This window comes from Dendropsophus ebraccatus, chromosome 6, assembly GCF_027789765.1.
Source record: "Dendropsophus ebraccatus isolate aDenEbr1 chromosome 6, aDenEbr1.pat, whole genome shotgun sequence".
Classification (NCBI taxonomy): Eukaryota; Metazoa; Chordata; class Amphibia; order Anura; family Hylidae; genus Dendropsophus; species Dendropsophus ebraccatus.
The window spans coordinates 136185836-136209020 of NC_091459.1; the positions used below are offsets into that span (position 1 = coordinate 136185836).

At 45.7% G+C, this 23185-nt stretch overlaps 1 protein-coding gene across 4 annotated transcripts in view; it reads left to right on the plus strand.

Annotated features, from left to right (window-relative positions):
• Positions 1 to 392: 392 nt before the first annotated feature.
• ATAD2B (ATPase family AAA domain containing 2B) overlaps positions 393 to 23185 on the plus strand; it is an 89662-nt gene continuing 66869 nt past the window's right edge. For 2 of the 4 annotated variants that reach the window (XM_069973079.1, XM_069973081.1), the window contains exons 1-9: positions 393 to 734; positions 12445 to 12599; positions 13784 to 13833; positions 14327 to 14474; positions 15864 to 15966; positions 17590 to 17722; positions 19348 to 19467; positions 21231 to 21306; positions 21659 to 21760. In XM_069973079.1, coding sequence (XP_069829180.1) covers positions 627 to 734; positions 12445 to 12599; positions 13784 to 13833; positions 14327 to 14474; positions 15864 to 15966; positions 17590 to 17722; positions 19348 to 19467; positions 21231 to 21306; positions 21659 to 21760 — 995 coding nt within the window. In that variant the 5' untranslated portion in view covers positions 393 to 626. Of the gene's footprint in view, positions 735 to 12444; positions 12600 to 13783; positions 13834 to 14326; positions 14475 to 15863; positions 15967 to 17589; positions 17723 to 18850; positions 19001 to 19347; positions 19468 to 21230; positions 21307 to 21658; positions 21761 to 23185 lie in introns of those variants that run through there. The other 2 variants (XM_069973080.1, XM_069973083.1) reach the window with 2 other exon arrangements.

Consider the following 23185-nt stretch of genomic DNA (forward strand, 5'->3'; position numbering starts at 1 on the left):
CCCTATTCCATGGATAGCTGGTAACTATTGATGATGAGATGCAGCAGCGTTCCCCAACCTTGAGTCTTTCCAACTGTTGTAAAACTACAATTCCCATCATGCCCTGACATCTGGAGGCTCCCATAATGGGGTTAATTTTTGATACAGTAATATTCCCCAACTGTTGTAAAACTACAATTACCATCATGCCCTGACAGCTGAAGAGATGTAATTCTGCAACAGTTGTTGAACCACACAGTAACTAATCCAATCTCATGCCCTATTTTACCTAAACAAAAATGGCGACCGCCGCCTCCTCCTTCTGCACGTGACCTCGAATAATAATTAGAAAAAAAAAAATTCCCTACACCATAGAGTTGACAGCAAGTCTAGCGACCCCTGGTGTCCGGTGGAGGTAGCAGCAACGGTAGCGGCGGTGGTGGTGAGCCTGACTGAGCAGAGAAAGGGAAATGGCGGCCGGCGGCGGCTTAGCCTGATCCGGAGCATTGCCGGACAGTGTACGGAGCTGCCGGGCGGCGGTAGTGCATGCGGGGAGGCCCGGAGCACAGGCCGCGGACAGGAGCAGGGACAGCGGCGGCGGGCGAGGACAGAGCCGGGGTCTGCGCTTACCGGCCGCCAACAGCAACATGGTGAAGACCCGGCGGAGCGCCCTGCAAGGCCCGGACGGGAGGTTCATCTCCTCCCGGACCCGCTCCGGGCAGAGGCGGCTCTCCGGCAGGACACAGCCGGCCAAGGTGAGGCGAGACGGAGGAGGCCGCGGCCATTGTGTCTGCCCCGGGCATGGCTGCCACTGGTCTATTATATCTTATTACACTCTAGTATGGCTGCCACTGGTCTATTATATCTTATTACACTCCAGTATGGCTGCCACTGGTCTATTATATCTTATTACACTCCAGTATGGCTGCCACTGGTCTATTATATCTTATTACACTCCAGTATGGCTGCCACTGGTCTATTATATCTTATTACACTCCAGTATGGCTGCCACTGGTCTATTATATCTTATTATACTCCAGTATGGCTGCGACTGGTCTATTATATCTTATTACACTCCAGTATGGCTGCCACTGGTCTATTATATCTTATTACACTCCAGTATGGCTGCCACTGGTCTATTATATCTTATTACACTCCAGTATGGCTGCCACTGGTCTATTATATCTTATTACACTCCAGTATGGCTGCCACTGGTCTATTATACCTTATTACACTCCAGTATGGCTGCCACTGGTCTATTATATCTTATTACACTCCAGTCTGGCTGCCACTGGTCTATTATATCTTATTACACTCCAGTATGGCTGCCACTGGTCTATTATATCTTATTACACTCTAGTATGGCTGCCCCAGGACTATTATATCTTATTACACTCCAGTATGGCTGCCACTGGTCTATTATATCTTATTACACTCCAGTATGGCTGCCACTGGTCTATTATATTTTATTACACTCCAGTATGGCTGCCATTGGTCTATTATATCTTATTACACTCCAGTATGGCTGCCATTGGTCTATTATATCTTATTACACTCCAGTATGGCTGCCACTGGTCTATTATACCTTATTACACTCCAGTATGGCTGCCCCAGGACTATTATATCTTATTACACTCCAGTATGGCTGCCACTGGTCTATTATATCTTATTACACTCCAGTATGGCTGCCACTGGTCTATTATATCTTATTACACTCCAGTATGGCTGCCACTGGTCTATTATATCTTATTACACTCCAGTCTGGCTGCCCCAGGACTATTATACCTTATTACACTCCAGTATGGCTGCCACTGGGCTATTATATCTTATTACACAGTCAGCTCTGCTATACAGCCTGCACGGTGCTAGTGTCTGGTTGTATCCTGCTGTAGACTACCATAGGCTTCTGTTACATGCTGTGCTCTCTATAGTGTTACCTTGTATCCAGTGACAGCTCTGCGCTACTATGTACTTGTGTGTAGCAGAGCTGAATTGGTTGTTGCAGCTGGCCCTATAACAATTGTATGTAGCAGAGCTGAGTAGCTTCATGTTGCAGCTTCTCCCCCACTTGCATGTAGCAGAGCTGAGTACTTGTCCCCCACTTGCATGTAACAGAGCTGAGTAGCTTCATGTTGCAGCTTCTCCTTCCACTCACATGTTGCAGCTCCTCCACCACTTGCATGTAGCAGAGCTGAGTAGCTTCATGTTGCAGCTCCTCCACCACTTGCATGTAGCAGAGCTGAGTACTTCTCCACCACTTGCATGTAGCAGAGCTGAGTACTTCTCCCCCACTTGCATGTAGCAGAGCTGAGTAGCTTCATGTTGCAGCTTCTCCTTCCACCACTCACATGTTGCAGCTCCTCCACCACTTGCATGTAGCAGAGCTGAGTAGTTTCTTTCTGCGCTGAAGTCCTAACTTATAAACAATGCACTGCCAAAGTCCCCCCCCCCTCCCCCTCGATACAGCAGAGCTGAGCATGTTACCTATAGTTCATCACAATATGGTTTCGGCTACCTGAGAACGACACACTCAGCTCTGCTACATCTACTCCTAGCCGTAGGATTTATGGAGGCTTGATGATGTCATTGGTCACGTGATTTTGCTTGTGTGTTTGTGATGTCATGTGACCTCAGAAGCCGCAGCTCTCCGCTGTGTATGTATACAGAGTCCTGGGTGCAGCAGGGCTTTGTACCCATTGTGTCTGGGTGCGGGGCGGCTGTAGTGTGGGCACAGCAGGTGCCCCTATGTTGTGTGCCGCCAGCTGTCTGGATTGTACAAAAGAACAAAAGTTTCTGTTTAGACTCGGCAGGCGAGCGCCCTCTCTGGTGGCTGCGGGGATAGCAGCCGGGGAAGGACACATTGTATCCATTAGGGCAGTGACAACTGGATTGTTCAGGCTGCAGCTGATCTCCCACCAGGACACGCAGGCATGCTGGGAGTTGTAGTTTTGCAGTAATGTTGCTTCACTCCTAGCCGACACCTTTCTGCTATACCGGAGATATGTACAAATAAAGTTTGCTTTGTTGCGATCAGTCACTCCGCCTTCTGTCCCCCCTCCTCCTTCCTTGTCCGACTTGTTCTCACTTGTAGCTGAAGAAAAAACTGTTTACTGTGTTAGATCGGTGGATTTCCCAATCTGGTAGAGCATGCTGGGAGTTGTAGTAGGGTGGCGGGGCATGTGGAATATTGGCTATGTACATCCATGGGGGTATCTAACCTTTAGGGTAAGCCGGATCTAGGACAGAGACAGGGAACTTAAGCCCACCGGCTGCTGCAAAACTACAACTCCCATCATGCCTGGACAGCTGTCCAGGCATGATGGGAATTGTAGTTTTGCAACAGCTGGATGGACGAAAGTTCCGCTTCTCTGATCTGGATTCTGGTCTCTTGTATACATGGACACCCAGCCTGGCCGAGCATGCACATGATCTGCTGTCAGACCTATCAATTTGTCTAGTACTTAGCAGCTGCTGTATGTCCTGCAGGAAGTGGGGCATTCTTTCCAGTCTGACACAGTGCTCTCTGCTGCCACCTCTGTCCAGAAGTTTTCTATGTGGATTTGCTCCTGCTCTGACAGTTCCTGACATGGACAGAGGTGGCAGCAGAGAGCACAGTGTCAGACTCGAGAGAATACACCCCTTCCTGCAGGACATACAGCAGCTGAAAAGTACTGGAAGACTTGAGATTTTTAAATAGAAGTAAATTACAAATATGTTTTTCCAATGGTACGTTTACACTGAACGATTATCGTTCGAATTTTCGCAATAACGATCGCGTTTGAGCGATGATCGTTCCGTGTAAACACTGCAAACGATCGAGCGAGAAATCGCTCATTGTGATCTATCAACGTGTTCTCAAATCGTCGTTCGCTAAAAATTCACAGATCGCTTCGTGTAAACAGTCTTTCAAAGACTCGTCCTATGTGAAAGACGGGCTTAAGCGATGGCAATAACGATTTTTCTTATGAATTTTCGAACGATTTATTGGTCTAAACGCTGATCGCTATAAAAACCAAATTGTTGCTTCAAAATCGTTAAGTGATTAATTCGGCAAATTATCGCTCAGTGTAAATGCAAGTTGATTTGAAAGATTTTTTCTTTGTTTTGCCGGAGTACCCCTTTAGGGTGCGTTCACACCTATAGGTTCCGCAGCAGATTTGATGGTGCAGATTTGATGCTGTGTTCAGTTATTTAAATGAAATCTCCTGCGGATCTGCAGCAGAAAATCAGCTGCGATTCCAGTAAGTGTGAACGGACCCTTAGGGTACGTTCACACTTACCGGATAAGCAGGTTATTTTCTGCTGCGGATCCGCAGCAGATCCACAGTGGATCTGCAGCAGATTTCATTTAAATAACTGAACACAGCATCAAATCTGCACCATCAAATCTGCTGCGTATACGGTGTGTGTGTTTGTACCCTTAGGGTACGTTCACACTTAACGGACCTGCAGCTGATTTTCTGCTGCGGATCCGCAGCAGATTTTATTTAAATAACTGAACACAGCATCAAATCTGCACCATGAAATCTGCTGCGGATCCTGTAAGTGTGAACGTACCCTTAGGGTAGAAACACACACGCCGCATACACTGCGTATTTACTGCTGCGATACGCAGCAGATACGCAGCAGATTAGATCTAAATAACTGAACACAGCATCAAATCTGCTGCGTATCTGCTGAGTATACGGTGTGTGTGTTTGTACCCTAAATGTGTGTGGACGGCTTCAAGGGAGGGTCAGCGGTTTCACTTCCAGTCACTTGGCCGTCCCGGGTTGTCATACATCCTGTTGCTTCTGTATTGAAACCTTTCATCCATCATTGTAGACCAGGGACGGGGAACCTTCTGCCCTCCAGATGTTGCAAAACTACAGTTCCCATCATGCCTGGAGAGTCCTGATGGAACAGCTGGAGGGCAGAAGGTTCCCGGTCCCTGTTGTAGTGGATGAGGCCCCTCTGGGCAGATTTTGGAGCATGCTCAGTAAGGTGTAAAGTGTCGGCCCCGTGTCCCATCTGATCCATTGCCAGCGCTCACATTGCTGGATGTCACTGGAAGGGGATCAGCTGGTGCAGCCGCGTCCTGATCCCAAACCAGTCCATAGAGAAGTGTGTGAGTGTGGCCCCCCTCTTACAGGGGGGGTCTGTCCTCTCCAGATGTTGTGGCCCCCCTGTAGGCCCTCAGCAGCAGGGGGGGGGGGGTGGTGCTTGGTGCAGGATTGGGAGATCAGTGTGTGTGACGCCGGTGCCCGTCTGCTTACATTACATTCCCGGCCTCTCTCCATACAAGTTCATCTAAGGCCAGTGCATAAGTCTCTGCCGCCTCCCGCATGTAAACAAGGGAGCAGCTGCTGAGCAGAGCCGGCATGTAACACGGCCGCACATACACATGGTAGTGGTTATAGTCATTATGGGTTATACCTCCCCCCCATTCTCTAATGGATCCTCAAAGGAATTACATAATACATTCCCTGTCCTGACCTCTACCTCTATACTCTGCTATTGCTCCCTGTTATCAGCCATCGGGGCCAGGGCTAGTGTATTTAAAGATCAGGCTCTGTAAATGTCCCTCTACATCTAAAGGCCCTATTCCACGGAAGGATTATCGTTCATAAACTCGCTCCAACGATCGCTCGTTAACGATAATCGCTTTGTGGAATTGGTGTAAACGAGCGAACGACAAAGGCGAAATCGTTACAAAATAGTTTTGTCAGCATGTCGAAAAAAAGTCGTTGGTCTTTGAAATCGCTAATCGGTTCGTAAAATTAGAAATCTTTCAGTCGTTCGTAAAAAGGTTTAAAAAAAGTAGGTGTGTCGTATGGTCATGATCACCCCGGTGAACGTTTTAAACGACCATGTAACGTCCGCAAAATATTCGTTACACTACATGTATCGTTCACGTTGTGTTATCGTTCGAAAAAAAAAAATCGTTTTGTGATCGTTAACGAGCGGTCGTAGGAGCGAGTTTATGAGCGATAATCATTCCATGGAATAGGGCCTTTAGGGTTGATTTTTTTAACGACTAGCGATAAACGATCGTAAACCAGATTGATTATCGTTAACCTGAAATCGTCCACCCTATTGCACAGAGAGATGGTCGTTAGATACGATCGCTACTACGATCGTTATTGCGGTCGTTACTATGATCGTTTATTCCTTCTAATTCCAGCAAAACAATGAACAATGTGCAATTACACTGAACGATTAGTGAACAAACGCGGAACTTGAGCGAATGCAGAATTACAGCGAACGATTAGCAGTAATTTTAGGTTCAGATCTAAATCAACGATCAACGACAGACGAACGATTTTTCGGTTGTTGCCTGCAATTACACAGAACGATGATTGTTTAAATTCGAACGATATGACGATTTTTCGTGCGATAATGTAATAGGGCCCTTATGCTGCGCTTACACAGAACGATTATCGTTCGAACTTTCGCAATAACGATCGCATTTGAGCGATAATCGTTTCGTGTAAACACAGAGAACGATCAAGCCACGAACGAAAAATCGTTCATTTTAATCTTTCAACATGTTCTCAAATGATGGTTGGTTGTTCGCTAAAAATTCGCAGATCGCTTCGTGTAAACAGTCTTTCAAAGATTCACCCTATGTGAAAGATGGGCTTTAGCGATCTAAAAAACGATCGCAATAACGATTATTCTTACGAATTTACGAACGATTTTTCTAACGCTTTATTCGTCTAAACCAAATCGTTGCTTCAAAATTGTTTAACGATCGATTGGGCGATTTATCGCTTTGTGTAAACGCAGCATTAGTCTCTATACTTTTAGTCTAAAGTCTCCAGCTCTGTCTTTCCCTGCTTGCCACAACTCCTAGCATCCGACTGCCAGGACATGCTGGGAGTTGTAGTTTTGCAACAGCTGAAAAGCCACCGGGTGGGATCTCTTGTCTGCCGATAGTGCTGTTTGTTTAGTCAGCATCTTGTCTATCTCCCTGTCTCTGAGTACTTAGGGTAAATTTACTTTTCGCAGGAATTTACCCTTTGCATTTGCAGGAGTCTACCCTGAGGCCAGCTCCTCAGCTGTAATAAAGTGCCGCCCCTTTGTTTTAAGGGGGGGCTCCCGTAAAAAGGGAATTCACATTAACTGGTGTCAAAGTTATACAAGGTTGTAATTTACTTCTATTGAAAATGTTCAAGTCTTCCAGTACTTATTAGCTGCTGTATGCCCTGCATGAAGTGGTGTATTCTTTCCAGTCTGACACAGTGCTCTCTGCTGCCATCTCTGTTCATGCCAGGAACTGCCCAAAGCAGGAGAGGTTTTCTATGGAGATTTGCTTCTGCTCTGGACAGTTCCTGACATGGACAGAGGTGGCAGCAGAGAGCACCGTGTCAGACTGGAAAGAATACACCACTGTAGGACATACAGCAGCTGATAAGTACTGGAAGACATGCATGTGAACTCCCTTGGCCTCATCCAGCTTCTTCAGCCACCGATAATGAAATGCAGAAGGATCGGCCTCCAGCATGTTCTGCCTGCGCTCCGCTCTAGAGCTGAGTCCTCTCCTCTTATCACCGGGGTCTGACCCCAGAAAGCCTCTTCTAGATGAGTGGGCAGAAATTCCCACAGAGACCCCCAGATCATGGAGGAAGCCATTGTACCTGCACAGGGGGAGCAGCTCCCTATGTTATTGCTTATAGACTTAGTATGGCATGTTCTAAAGGTGTAGGTATAATGTGTAGGTGTCCCAGTAAGTACTATAGTATATACAGGGATAGTGTGTAGGTGTCCCAGTACTATAGTATATACAGGGATAGTGTGTAGGTGTCCCAGTACTATAGTATATACAGGGATAGTGTGTAGGTGTCCCAGTACTATAGTATATACAGGTATAGTGTGTAGGTGTCCCAGTACTATAGTATATACAGGTATAGTGTGTAGGTGTCCCAGTACTATAGTATATACCAGGGCTCCAGACTAAAAAATTTACCTAGGAGCCATTGGCTCCTAACCTGAAAAATTTAGGCGCCAAATAGAATATTTGGTCGCCAACATTTTAAACCATGTAAAATTAATGTTATGTTACATGGGACTTACTGTGTGCAGAGGCCACGGCAGCATCCTCCTCCTTTAGATTCTCTCTTTTCTTAGTTTGAAAATGTTCAACATGGAAACTTGCAACCTGACAACCATATCCAGTCTGACAACCATATACAGTCTGACAACCATATACAGTCTGACTCAGTACTTCAGCTTCACTTGGCTAGCCTTTTAATGAGGCTTACTCTTCTGAACTTGAACTTAAAGGGAACCTGTTGACCCCCGTGCCAGGGTGACAGGCTCCCAACCCCCCGTTAGAGCCCCCTATACTCACCTCATCGCGCCGGGTCCCGCTTCTGAAGATGGTCGGGTGACGGAGATATCAGCCCCTGCAGCCCGGCGCGCGCGCTGAGAGATGAGTCCAACGCTCAGAGAATGACAGGAGAGTCCAGCGCTCCGTCATTCTCTATGAGCGTTGGACTCATCTCTCAGTGTGCGCGCCGGGCTGCAGCGGCTGAGATCTCCGTGACCTGACCACCTCCAGAAGCGGGACCCGGCGCGATGAGGTGAGTATAGGGGGCTCTAACGGGGGGTTGGGAGCCTGTCACCCTGGCACGGGGGTGACAGGTTCCCTTTAAAAGCTTGCAACAGTCTATACATACTGAGCTAGACTTATGATTGCAGCCATAGTGACCCCCCACAAGATGTGTATATAGATAGATATATCTCTCACCTAGTGACTAATGCAAGTGACCCCCTACAATACAGACACCTGAGGGGCCCTGATAATAATAATTGTGCATATATCTCCCAGTGTCTGCAGCCAGTTTGCCCTACACTTATAGATGGCCCCCTCCCCTTATAGATGACCCCCTCTACCACCATTATAGATGCCCCCTCTTCTCCCCCCCTTATAGATACCCCCTCCCCTTATAGATGACCCCCTCTACCACCATTATAGATGCCCCCTCTCCCCCCCATTATAGATGCCCCTCCTCCCCCCCATTATAGATGCCCCCTTCTCCCCCCCATTATAGATGCCCCCTTCTCCCCCCCATTATAGATGCCCCCTTCTCCCCCCCATTATAGATGCCCCCTCTCCCCCCCCCATTATAGATGCCCCCTCTCCCCCCCCCCCATTATAGATGCCCCCTCTTCTCCCCCCTTTATAGATACCCCCTCCCCTTATAGATGCCCCCTCTCCCCCCCTTGAACATGGCCCCTCTTCTCCCCCCATTATAGATGCCCCCCCCCCTTTCCTCTATTCTAAGCAGTATTTAAAAAAAACAAACACACAAACTCACCTGACAACCCGCTCCCCCGGCGATCCTCTTCTTCTTCGGACGCTGTCCCTGGCTGATGCGCAGCTGCCGGGGGTGTCCCGTCCTATCCCCGGCAGCGCGGCGCATCAGTGAGCTCCCTGTACGCCGGGGCTGTGACTTCTGACACAGGAAGCGTCTCTGACGTGCGCTTCCTGTGCCGGAAGTCAGGGCCCCAGGCAGCTCACTGATGCGCCGCGCTGCCGGGGATAGGATGGGACACCCCCGGCAGCTGCGCATCAGCCGGGGACCGGACTTAAAGAGACAGCGCGCCGCCGCCGGGGCCAGTCGCAAATGGCGCCCAGATTAATAAATCTGGGCGCCATTTGCAAAATATTAGTCGCATTGGCGACCATTTTGGTCGCCATCTGGAGCCCTGTATACAGGTATAGTGTGTAGGTGTCCCAGTACTATAGTATATACAGGTATAGTGTGTAGGTGTCCCAGTACTATAGTATATACAGGTATAATGTGTAGGTGTCCCAGTACTATAGTATATACAGGTATAGTGTGTAGGTGTCCCAGTACTATAGTATATACAGGTATAGTGTGTAGGTGTCCCAGTACTATAGTATATACAGGTATAGTGTGTAGGTGTCCCAGTACTATAGTATATACAGGGATAGTGTGTAGGTGTCCCAGTACTATAGTATATACAGGGATAGTGTGTAGGTGTCCCAGTACTATAGTATATACAGGGATAGTGTGTAGGTGTCCCAGTACTATAGTATATACAGGGATAGTGTGTAGGTGTCCCAGTACTATAGTATATACAGGGATAGTGTGTAGGTGTCCCAGTACTATAGTATATACAGGGATAGTGTGTAGGTGTCCCAGTACTATAGTATATACAGGGATAGTGTGTAGGTGTCCCAGTACTATAGTATATACAGGGATAGTGTGTAGGTGTCCCAGTACCATAGTATATACAGGGATAGTGTGTAGGTGTCCCAGTACCATAGTATATACAGGGATAGTGTGTAGGTGTCCCAGTACCATAGTATATACAGGGATAGTGTGTAGGTGTCCCAGTACCATAGTATATACAGGGATAGTGTGTAGGTGTCCCAGTACCATAGTATATACAGGGATAGTGTGTAGGTGTCCCAGTACCATAGTATATACAGGGATAGTGTGTAGGTGTCCCAGTACCATAGTATATACAGGGATAGTGTGTAGGTGTCCCAGTACTATAGTATATACAGGGATAGTGTGTAGGTGTCCCAGTACTATAGTGTTCAGTCTCTGGATGGACACATGGTCACTGACCGCATACACCTTATAATTGATCAGGAACATTATAAAGTTTCAGCATCTTTCATTATGTAATCATTAGTATTTGATATTATTTTTCATTTGGCGAGTGTACAGCTCACACAGAACGCATTATACTTACCCTGCCCTGTACACACTAAGTAATAAGACTAAACATGGCGGTACCCCTCGTGCCTCACGTGACCCTAAACCTCTGGTTACCAATGGGATTAGACGCCTTACTGTGTAGGGGTCATGTGCCGAGCGCAGTGTTTAGTCCTACTTCCCATCATCCTGTGAGAGCATTGTAAAGGGCATACCGTGCTGTATAGTGTAATATAGAGCGCGCAGCCTCTGGTGTACAAGGGGTTGGGACCTGTACTGTGTGTGTATATGTGTGTGTATATATATATATATATCCTCACTCATATGTATAAATTAGAGTGGCAGCACACTTCTGTGTAAGGGGAGACAATTTGGTAGCATTTAAAGGTCTTTACTAAAGATGAGCGAACCGGGTTCGGGTTCGAGTCGATCTGAACCCGATCGTCCGGTATTTGATTAGCGGGGGCTGCTGAACTTGGATAAAGCTCTAAGGTTGTCTGGAAAACATGGATACAGCCAATGACTATATCCATGTTTTCCACATAGCCTTAGGGCTTTATCCAAGTTCAGCAGCCGCCGCTAATCAAATGCCGAAAGTTCGGGTTCGGATGGACTCGAGCATGCTCCAGGTTCACTCATCTGTAGTCTTTAGGGCTGATCTCTGGGATTTCCCCCTGCAATTCTAAGAATTAAGGGACTGCCGCACTATTTTACATATAGATCACCTTCTGTATTTTCCTGCTCAGCGATACCCCTGGTCTAGTTGCTGCTTTACAGGGAAACCCAGTGCATGGGGGAGCAGTGCTAATAGAAGTGCAGCCCCTTATAGGGTCACTGCCATGATACTGCTGCAAGTAAATAACACCCACTGGTATGAGATGTGTGTTGCCACATTGAACTGTTTAGGGCCAATGGGAAGGCATCATGGCAGTGACCCTTTTTAAAGGGTATTGGTCAGTTCCAGATCATGCTTGGAGCTCAAGTCTCTATGAATGTGTCCAAAGCTGCAGCAAGCATGCCTCCACCCTACCCTGAGCTGCAGTATGCATTCCTCCTCCCTCTCCACCCCCTCCCTGAGCTGCAGCATGCTTGCCTCCTCCCTCCTCCACCCCTCCCTGAGCTGCATCATGCATGCCTCCCCCTCCCCTAAGCTGCAGCATGCACACATTCTTTCTCCTCCCTTCCTGAGTTGCAGCATGCATGCCTCCGCCCTCCTCCACCTCTCCCTGAGCTGCAGCATGCATGCCTCCTCCACCACCCCTCCTTGAGCTGCAGCATGCATGCCTCTTCCACCCCTCCCTGGGCTGCAGCGTGCACGCCCCCTCCTTTCCCTCCCTATCTGGACTGAGTTACATGAACAGTTCAGTATTAGAAGATGAGCCCTCTTTCTCAATCAGTCCAGACAGGAAGGAGTTGGGGAGGGAGGAGGTGTGCATGCTGTAGCTCAGGGAGGAGTGGGGGAGGGAGAAGGCGTGCATGCTGCCGCTCAGGGAGGAGTGGGGGAGGGGGAAGTCGTGCATGCTGCAGCTCAGGGAGGCGTGGGGGAGGGAGAAGGCATGCTAGCTGTCGCTCAGGGAGGAGTGGGGGAAGGAGGAGGTGTGCATGCTGCAGCTCAAGGAGGAGTGGGGGAGGGAGGAGGTGTGCATGCTGCAGCTCAGGACAGGTTTCTTGACACTTTAGCTTAAAGCAGGATCAGTGTGGGTGGTTTCTAGCAAATATCTTTAATTTTCTTTTGCAGTGATTTTTTTATTTTTTTTATTTTGATGGAATTTTTTTTTTAACTTTACAGAAAGACACCTGCAGTGACGGCAGCTTGAGTGACAGCCAGTTATCTCCTCCAGCCAAGCGAGCTTGTAACCATGCTGAGCCTGTCCGGAAGGAGAGCCCAAAACCCCGAGCCGCCAAACAGCGGGAGGGATGGAGCATGTCAACCAGGAGATCCAGGTAAAGGGTCCGTCTGACATTGTACAACACTGTGGATGTAACGTCAGGCCAGTCACTAATCCTCCGCTATGAATCAGAAAGCAGAGCTGCCGTCAGGGTTTGCTGATTGTTTTTACTTATTTACAGATATATTATTATTCGGCCTCATTTTTTCAGAAGTCGCAGCAGGACGTGCAGCCATGTTAGTTGTCACCATTGATGGCTTATCATAGGAATACTGTGACCAGTTCTGGAGACCTCACCTACTAAAGGATACTAATTAGAGATGAGCGAACCGGGTTCGAGTCCATCCGAACCCGAACGTTCAGCATTTGATTAGCTGGGGCTGCAGAACTTGGATAAAGCTCCAAGGTTGTCTGGAAAACATGGATTCAGCCAATGACTATATCCATGGTTTCCACATAGCCTTAGAGCTTTATCCAACTTCAGCAGCCACTGCTAATCAAATGCCGAAAGTTCGGGTTTGGATCGACTCGAGCATGCTCCAGGTTCCCTCATCTCTAATACTAATAAAATAAAACGGGTCCAAAGATGGCTACAAAAAGGGTGTAAGGCATAAAACACATCAGGAAAGACTTAAAGTCCCACTGTCAATTTTTTTTTTGCAGAAATCAATAGTACGGGCGATTTTAAGAAACTTTGTAATTGGGTTTATTGGCCGAAAAATGCAATTTTATCATGAAAAAGCAGTTTGAAGCCCCCCCTGTCTTCATTGTTTTCTATGGAGCGGGGAGGGGTGGAGGGAGATGAGGCACCAAAACAGGACTACAAAGAGTTAATTTACAGCTACATCAACGACTATCTCCTCTGACAGTCAGCACTGACCTCTGAATACCGGCTTTCATACAGCTCCCGCTGTGTAATCCTTTGTTCTTTTTTCTCTGCTGGCGACTAATCTCCCTCCTCCCCTCTCCATAGGTTACACAGGGCCCGACTGATGTAAAAGGGTTGAAATTTCCTGATAATGAGCAGTGAATGAGGGGACATAATTTAAGATTATTGAGGGACATATCTAAAGCAACATAAGAAAATATCTACAAAACACAGCAAACGCCGAGCTCAGGGAGATCAGTGAAAAAAATCATTAAGTACTCACGCAAGAGTCTCCATTGATACATTGCCCCCTATAAATTTAAATATGCTTGAAAGTCTGAGTCTAATCCAGAGCTTTGTTCCTCCCATAGGTTATTATCTCAGTCTGGTGCTGCTTTACCAAACAGCCACAGCAGTCTATGTGAGTATTTCTGCCACTCCATCTTACTTTTCATTCTGCTAGAAAAAAAGAGAGACCTATGAAGTTAATATCGATGGGGGTGAGTGTTCAGACAATCACCGATCAGGAGAACGAGTCGGTAGAAGTCCGCGCTCATTGCGTTCTCTCCTGGCTCTATATCACATGACCAAAACAGCCGCATATTGTAAGTCTGTGGAGTCATGTCATCTCACTCACATGTGTCTCCTCACTTCTGATTGGTTATACCAGGGATAGGCAACCTTTGGCCCTCCAGCTGTTGCTAAACTACAATTCCCATCATGCTTGGACATGGCATGATAGGAATTATAGTTTTGCAAAAGCTGAAGGGCCAAAGGTTCCCCATCCCTGGGTTATAGGCTGAACATTCAGACCCTGATCAATAAAAACTTTTGACTTGTCAGTGCAAAGAGCTAATGGGAATGAAGGATGTGTTCTTACTGCTTCCCTTCTGTGTATTTGTCTCTCTCTGTAGCCCTTAAAAGCCGCCGCGTGGAGAAGGAGGGCAATGTTGATCATTCCTGCATTAATGGAAATCGGGAGGTCAGAAGGAGCTGCAGATCGAAGAGTAACCGATTCGAGAGCTTGAACCAGAGTCTGCTGTTTGATCAGCTTGTGAACAGGTGAGCGAAGCGCCCTCGGGTGTCTGCCACTTCTTGCTGCCATCTAGTGGTACACTTTGATATGACAGGCACACACACACACAGGATGATGTTAATAACTGATGTTATGGCACAACAGTGGGGTGAACTGTAATATTATGTCCAGAGGAGATCTAACTTCTGAGCCACCACCAACTTATATCCACCTGCTGTGTAAACGATGCAACACAACCTCATTTTATTAAAGGGGTCGGCGTTGTACTCCTCTGCACAGCGGGGTGGGGGGTGGGAATGTTTCTTCTCGGAGAAGAAATGGCGCAATAGGTTGTTTTCTGCTATTGTGGGAGAAGCCCTTCAAGATATCTTGTCATCAGCTCCAAGGCTTACCAATCCCACACCAGTCCCTAGTATGTTGGAGCTAACTAATAAAATGCTACTTATTGCATGTGCAAAACACCATAAATGAGAATGGGAATTACACAATAGTAGCTGTACTTTGGTCTCCTCACATCCCCAGAAACCTCCTTCGCTGGTGTGTGAGCCATAGACTTATAGAGTTTATCCAAGGTATGCATCTGGGCACATGACTTATACCTGTGATGTATACATGTGACAAAGGGTCCTGTCTTTAACAATCTGTATACTGCATGATAAACTGGATAGTCAGCGCTATTCCATCAATTAACACTTATGTATACTAGTTAAATACGGAGGCTACAGCAGCACCTTTCAGGCTGTCAGGTCTTTGTACCCCCCCCCCCAGGTAATGGGGGTCTATTGGCATGTTTACCATAACCACCAGGGAATCTATGGACAATTATATAGGTATAACTTATAGGCATAAGTTAGGGGACTCTAACACATCCTGCCGAGCTTTCCCTCAATCTTTGTATGAGGACCTGAGAGATTACTGGGATCGATTTAATTTTGTTCTCTACATCACGGCTTTGATTAACAAAAAGCAAACAGACTAAACCCTCGGTGCTCCTAAAACAGGAACATGAAAGGAAATATTCCTGTGATGTACACCAGGTATTTTATTTATTTATTATTATTATTATTATTATTATTATTATTATTATTATTATTATTATTATTTTTATTTTTTTAAACCTTATCCTCAGCAGCACATCACTTCCATAGATTAAATCCCCCCAGGATTATAACTGTACACTGCACATTATAATCCTTGTGGAGAAACTACAATAAGAGCATGTTCACATGTAGCGTATAAGCCGCAAATTTTATGTTGTGTTCATTTATTTATTTATTTAGATTTAAATATTTTAAGATTATGTGCAGCTTATCCAGTCCATGTGATCATACCGTAAAGGTGTCCTGGTGCTTGGTGAAATGCTAGAAGAAGCAAATATATGATCCTTTTTTTTTTTTCTTTTTCTCTTTTCTTAGCACTGCTGAGGCAGTTCTCCAGGAAATGGACAATATCAATATCCGCAGGGGTAGTAAATCCAGGGAAGTGGAGCGGCTGCGTATGTGGACAGACACAGAATTTGTGAGTCTTTTATCCGTTGTAGCCATATGTGAACACAAGGGCCTGCTGGGAGCCATGTCATTGTATTCTAGGGGGATATATTGTGGGGCCGTAGTCCCCCCCCCCCCCCCCCCCCCCCCCTCCCCCTGTTAAAGGTTAAAGTGACACTGTCACCTCCTTTGTGCATTCTGACATCTCTACACAGGTGTAAAGGGTAAATTTAGCGGTTTTCATACCTTATTTCATATCAGACATCATGGTGCTTGTTCAAGTAAAAAGTCATCTTTTATCAACTGTAAATTGTGTTAAGTGGGGCGGGGCTAAGTGGCGCTAATGCCGAGAGGCCACGCCCACTTAATACAATCTGCAGTTGATAAAAGGACACTTGAACAAGCACCATGACGTATGATATGAAATAAGGTATGAAAACCACTAAATTTACCCATTACACCTGTGTAGAGATGTCAGAATGCACAAAGGGGGTGACAGTGTCACTTTAAGTACAAAAACTGTAAACTACCTTATATGAGCAGAACAATGAAAATGAAGCCATACCAAATCCTGTGCATGCTGAACACGGACGCCGCCTGCCGGCCCTATGATTATTATCTGGTCTGTTCAGATTCTGGTGACTGGCAATCTATCAAGCAAATCAGTGCTGCATTGTATTGGGGATTCTAGCTGAAAGCCGCAGTTCCTCTAACGCAGATGTGAACCGGTTCTGGCATGTGGTCGGATCATCTGTGTGACTGATGGGCTGTACAATTTACTGGCTGTATTTCAGGCCATCATTATCTTAAAGTGTGCCTGTTTTTTCAGAAAACTTTTGACATGGATTGATTGGAGGGGGTCTGCGTGCTAGAACAATCTGGGAGAAGAGTTCAGCTGGGTGATCCACTCCTTGCTAACTCAAGTGATCAGTGCGGGTCTCAGTACCCATGTCTCTGACATGTAAAAAATTTTTTACATTACAGTTTACATTACTTCAAATGTACAGTTTTCACTTTAAATGTATCACATTTACATCCTTTGAAAGATTAGCTTCATACTCCCCTTGTAGGATGGGGATCACCTCTAAAATATATATATATATATATATATATATATATATATATATATATATATATATATATATATATATATATATATATATATATAGATCTGAATAGTATGCCAGGTGTTACACCAAACTGTACCATGAGGCCATTGCAGACCTGGTTTGTCTGTTTTGTTTCACTAAGCGGAGATAGTTTACTATGTTCCTGTATGAGTATTACCATGTTCTCTATAGTGTCACCCAAAATGCTCAGTCCCTGGTTCATCATACCACGCTTGGCGGTCATGCACATTTCTTTCTGCCTCTCGGCGTAGTCCTAAAGGATACATATTGCTTTCCAATGCCGTATTGCTGTCCCGTCTAATGCAGTGGTAGCCCATATACTTAAAATTACATAGGTGGCCACATATCTCGCCACCTAGACAAATAAAGCTGAGCCGGACAGGCTTGTCAGTGCGGGGCTCTGGGACCATAGCCGTCAGCTGAGTGATATTGTAAGTTACGTATATCCTATGCATATACTCTGTAATGAGGAGGTGAGGGGAGAGAGGCATTAGAGCTTAGTGTGTCACTTGCCTATGTTACAGGAGAACATGGACATGTACTCCCGTGTCAAGAGGAGGAGAAAAAGCCTGAGAAGAAACAGCTACCCCATCAAAACTCGGCATGAAGAGTCCTCCGAGGGAGAAGAGGAGGAAGAGGAAGAAGAGGTTTCTGAAGGTCTCTATTTCTTTTTGGCATCGACTTTGCTGCCTTTTTTATGAGATTGGTTCACTTGGTATTTTATGTTCATTCATAGAGCTTGTTCTCTGAACATGGACTAAAAAAATCCCACTAGTGACTTAAGGTATGTTCACATGGCCATTAAAGGGCACTTATTAGAGATGAGCGAACCGGGTTCATCCGAACCCGAACGTTCAGCATTTGATTAGCGGGGGCTGCTGAACTTGGATAAAGCTCTAAGGTTGTCTGGAAAACATGGATACAGCCAATGACTATATCCATGATTTCCACATAGACTTAGGGCTTTATCCAAGTTCAGCAGCCCCCGCTAATCAAATGCCGAAAGTTCGGGTTCGGATGGACTTGAGCATGCTCCAGGTTCGCTCCTCTCTAGTACTTATTAAAAAAAAAATTCTGACATTAGCTAGATTGCTAAAACAAAGGGACAGACGCGCTCAGTAGTGCGCGCTTTGTTCCTTCTTCTATGCTATAAACTTATACAATCGATCTGCATTATAATGGGCGCCTATGGAACTTCTGGTAGACAGAATTGCCAGAAGTCCCATAGGCTCCCATTATAATTCTGTAGACTGCTCATATTAGCAGTTACAGCATAGATGAAGGGACTGAGCTAGTCTGCCGCTTCGTTCTAGGCGGGGGGTCTCAGCACCCGGACCCTGACCGATGCAAACTTCAGACATGTGGCTATGACATCTCAGAATTTTTTTTTTTAAATGATAGTTACACTTTAACCACAGGGAAACCATACTGATCATTTGTGTCTTAAACCACAGCTTGACTTAAAAAAGAGAAAAAAATTAAATGTCACTTCAATCCTCCTAGCTTCTTTCTAAAGCTTCCATTTAAATAAATGTGGTCGCATGTTATGTTATTGAAAATATATCGCAATCCTCATACACTGTCATCGGTGTTTGATTCAAAGTGTTTGCCCTTTGGGACACCCAGTGTTCAGCAAACTTAATGGCTTTAGTGCCAAATCTGTAAGTTTGTCTGTGCCTGGTACTGCAGCTGCCAGCCATCTGTGTGTATGTATTGGTTAGGTCCCATCACTGCCACCGGCCATGGCAGGAGCTCACACATCACCTGACCATGCATGCTCACCTCCTAACTGACAGGGTTGGAAGGAAATTATAAGGGTTTGGAGGCCGACACGTACTTCTGCCCTCATGGACGTCTGGGTTAGAAGGAGTGCCCGGATTAGTTCCCGGATTGGGTCTATGAGGAGCTGCAGGTTCTGCAGTGAACTGCACCACAGTTATGTCGTTTTATATAGTATTCAATGCTGAGTGACTGGCAGAGATTGGGTTGTGTAGTCTAGGTATATAGCCACATACTGAATGACCAGAGCGCCATTATTCACAGTATCTGTAACGCTAGGCATGTATGTGGCGGCCATCATTTCTATTCTGTACATAGCTTGATGCTCACCTGACTGATCAGGGAAGCCTTCTTCCTCCCCTATGAGGGGACGCACCAACTATCAGCTAGGCCTATCCCATAGAAATAAAACCAACCTTTATTCTATTGACGGCTTCCACATTTTTTGTTAGGATTGTTCACTTGTTAGGTACCTGACTTAAAAAAATCTCTCTCCTCTGTAGAATCCCAGGAGGAAGGAGAAGATGGGGATGAAGAAGCCGAGGTAGAAGGAGAAGAAAATGATCGGCCATATAACTTAAGGCAAAGAAAAACTGTGGATAGGTACCAAGCTCCTCCTATTGGTAGGTAATGTATTCCATGTCCAGTATAGATAAGTAACTCTACTTTGCAGGCAGATGGATGAAACATGGCGTTCAACTACTATATACATGCGACACCTGCAAGAATAACCTGCTCAGGGCTGGGATCCCTTATATTTAAAATAAAGAGGTAGCTTGCTGTTGTGAAACTACAACTCCCAACAAGTCCTGGTCTACTGTCTAGTTTCTCAATGGTTAAATCTTGTACAGCTTACTTAGCAATAGAATGAAGATTTTGGAGGACGTATACACTTTCCTATGTTTATTTCTTCTCTAGATGTCCAACAATTTCCTCATTCACACATCCAGTGATTTTTAAGGACTGTCATTTAGTCCCACTAGCTAGATCCGTGATCTGAGGAAAGCCATGTGTGATTGCATCCGTTTTTACATCCGTGTTTTTCACCAATTGTGCATCACATCGCCGCAGTATATATTCCACCAGGTGTAGGCATCATGCTGAGCCATGTATTCTCTTTGTATATGGCATGCTTGGCTTTGTAGTCTCCCTGCATATGGCATGCTGGACCTTGTATACCCCTGAATATGGCATGCTGAACCTTGTGGTCCTCCTGTATATGGCATGCAGGGCCTTGTAGTCTGCCTTTATATGGCATGCTGAACCTTGTAGTTCCCCTGTATATGGCATGCAGGGGCTTGTAGTCCCCTCTAATGCTCATCCCACTATCCCCATCACCCAAGAAAGCTACTGACAGCGCATTTCACACCCGAATTCTATGGCATTAGTGTTTTTCACTGATGGCACCGATAGAGTGCTCACCTCTATATTGCCTTCCCTTCTGTCTGGACCAGCAGGGGAGGGGGCAGTCAGGGCTGTCAGGTCAAGGGACATGGAGCAGGCATACACATATGGACCTGAACCGGCATAGTCCTCTGACATTCGGTCTCTCCAGCGCTTGAGTGACCTTACTTGTGTGCTGGAGAGCCAGAAGAAGAAAGCAGCTTTGGACTATGCCGGTTCAGGTTAATATGTGTATGCCGGCTCTATGTCTCTTGACCTGACAGCCTTGACTGCCATCTCCCTGCTGGTTCAGACAGAAGGGAGAGCAATACAGTGATGAGCACTCCTGTTCAGAGGATGGAGGGTTTGGGCTTGCGGGATGCGGGATGCGCTTCCAGCAGCTGTCAAGGGGGGGGACACGGGATCCATGATTTTCACAGATTCTACGGATGTGGAATCAGTGAAAAACATGGATCCCATAGAGTTCTGTTGGGGGATCTGTGCCGTGATTCTGCTCCACACTATGACCTGTCCTATTTTTGTGTGACACAGATTGTATAAATAGACTCTTAGGATTCAATGTCCCCGTAAAAATTTCCATAGTTGTGGATCCGCCCAGGCATGGGGAACCTTTGACCCTCCAGCTGTTGAAAAACTACAACTCCCATTATGCTTGGACAACCAGAGCTAAAACTTCCACTGTCCAGGGTAGTTTTGCAATAGCTGGAGGGCCGAAGGTTCCCTACCCCTGCTCTAGTAAGTATTACACTGTGCAGAGAGACAGCCTTTTGTTACACTCTAATGTCAATTTTTTTTTAAAATGGTGGTTACAAGTCTGAAATGGACATGGCCAGGAGAGGAGACATGTCCTCTCTGAATTTTAGGTAACACTGGAATAATGTCTTTATGATACAATGAACCTATAGTACACGAACAGTGTGTCCACTGTGTTGTCTATCTGTGAACTACATCCACTTATAAAGATTCCCTGTTTGTCTCTTAGAGCCAGCACATCAAAAAAAGCGACAAAGCACTTTGTTTGATACACACAGATCTCCGGCAAGAAGAAGCCATATCCGGTATGTACTGAAATACAGAAAATAAAACTCTCCTCCCTCCTCGTGCTTCACTGGTGTTAAGTTAAAATTGGCTTATAAACTATTTTTACAGATATAGTAATAAGTAATTCTTTTATTGAGGGCACATTTTGCCACAGATGGCTAGCACCCCCCACGTATATCCATCGCTACAATTTTAAAATCTCTGCTGCATTGCAGTATTCTTCATCTGTGTCCATTACACGATCAGCAAGCAGAGATCTTGAAAACTGAGGGTTGAAAGTCTGTTCCCTGCCTCCATTCACTTAGCAGGCCCCAGATAATCTAAGATCCCATGAGATTGTAATGGAGCTTCCTCTTCTTTGTTCGGTAGACGGAAGAAGCATGCAATTCACAGCAGCGATACAACATCCTCTTCGGATGAAGAACGGTTCGAAAGGAGAAAATCCAAGAGTATGGCCAAAGCGAGGAACAGGTACTGCACATATATCCTCATGTTTAAAGAGTCCCTGTCAATTTTTTTTTTTATTTATTTTTTTTCTTTTCAGAAATCAATAGTCCAGGTGATTTTAAGAAACTTTGTAATTGGGTTTATTAGACAAAAATGCCATTATCTGCATTTAAAAAGACTTTTCCCAGGTCCCCCCTCCTCTCCTTTCTGTCATCCATTGCTCAGAATCAGGAAATCTCGACTTTTTTTTTTTATCAGTCAAATCTTGTCTGAGCTATGGAGGGGGGAGGAGGGAGATTAGTCTGCAGCAGAGAGCTGAGAACAAAGGATTACACCACAGGGAGCCGCTGAAAGCAGGTATTCAGAGGTCAGAGAGGTCAGTGCTGTTGTCAGAGGAGATAGCCCGGTGATGTAGCTGTAAATGAACTTTGTTGTCCTGTTTTGGTGCCTCATCTCCCCCCTCTCCATAGAGAACAATGAAGACATGATAAAAATGCATTTTTCGGCTAATAAACCTGATTATAAAGTTTCTTAAAATCGCCTGGACTATTGATTTCTGCAAAATTTTTTTTAATGACAGTGACATTTTAACCTATTAGGACTGTGGGCGTATTTTTACTGTGAACCGGCGCGGTCCTGGGTGCCGCATGTAGCACGGGACTGCGGCTATTAGCGGGCACCGTCCGATCGCCATGCCCGTTAATCTGGTAATCAGATGCACCTGTCAAAGTTGACAGCCGCATCTGATTACAAGTTGCAGCCGATCCCTGGTGTCTAGTGGGGTGGATCACCCCCCCCCCAGGACGTTGTCCCGGGCGATTCACACATCTTTACCGGCCGGGTGTCTGCGCCGTAATGGCGCTGATCCCGGCTCGGCACTTGATTGGAAGCAATCCAGTGCCTATCTCATTGATCTATGCTGTATAACTTTACAGCATAGATCTCAATGAGACATCAGAGTGCTTATACTAGAAGTCCCCCAGGGGGAATAACCCTAACCCCAGGGGGGCTTTTAGTATAAGTGTAAAAAAAAAAAAGGATTATTGTTAATAAAAAGCCCCCTTCCCTAATGAAAGTTTAAATCCCATCCCTTTTACCATGTTTTAAATAAAAATAAATAAAAGTTTTGTATCGCCGCGTGCGTAATCGCCCAAACTATTAATCACATTCCTGATCTCGCACGGTAAACAGCATAAGCGCAAAAAAATCCCAAAGTGCAAAATTTTTATAATTGTAATAAAAAGCCATCAAAAAGTCGCATATGCGCAATCAAGGTACCGATAGAAAGTACATATAATGGCGCAAAAAATTACACCTAACACAGCCCCATAGACCAAAGGATAAAAGCGCTATAAGCCTGGCAATGGAGAGATTTTAAGGAACATATTTTTGTTAACAATGGTTTTAATTTTATTACAGGCCATCACAAAAAAAAAAGTCCTACATGTT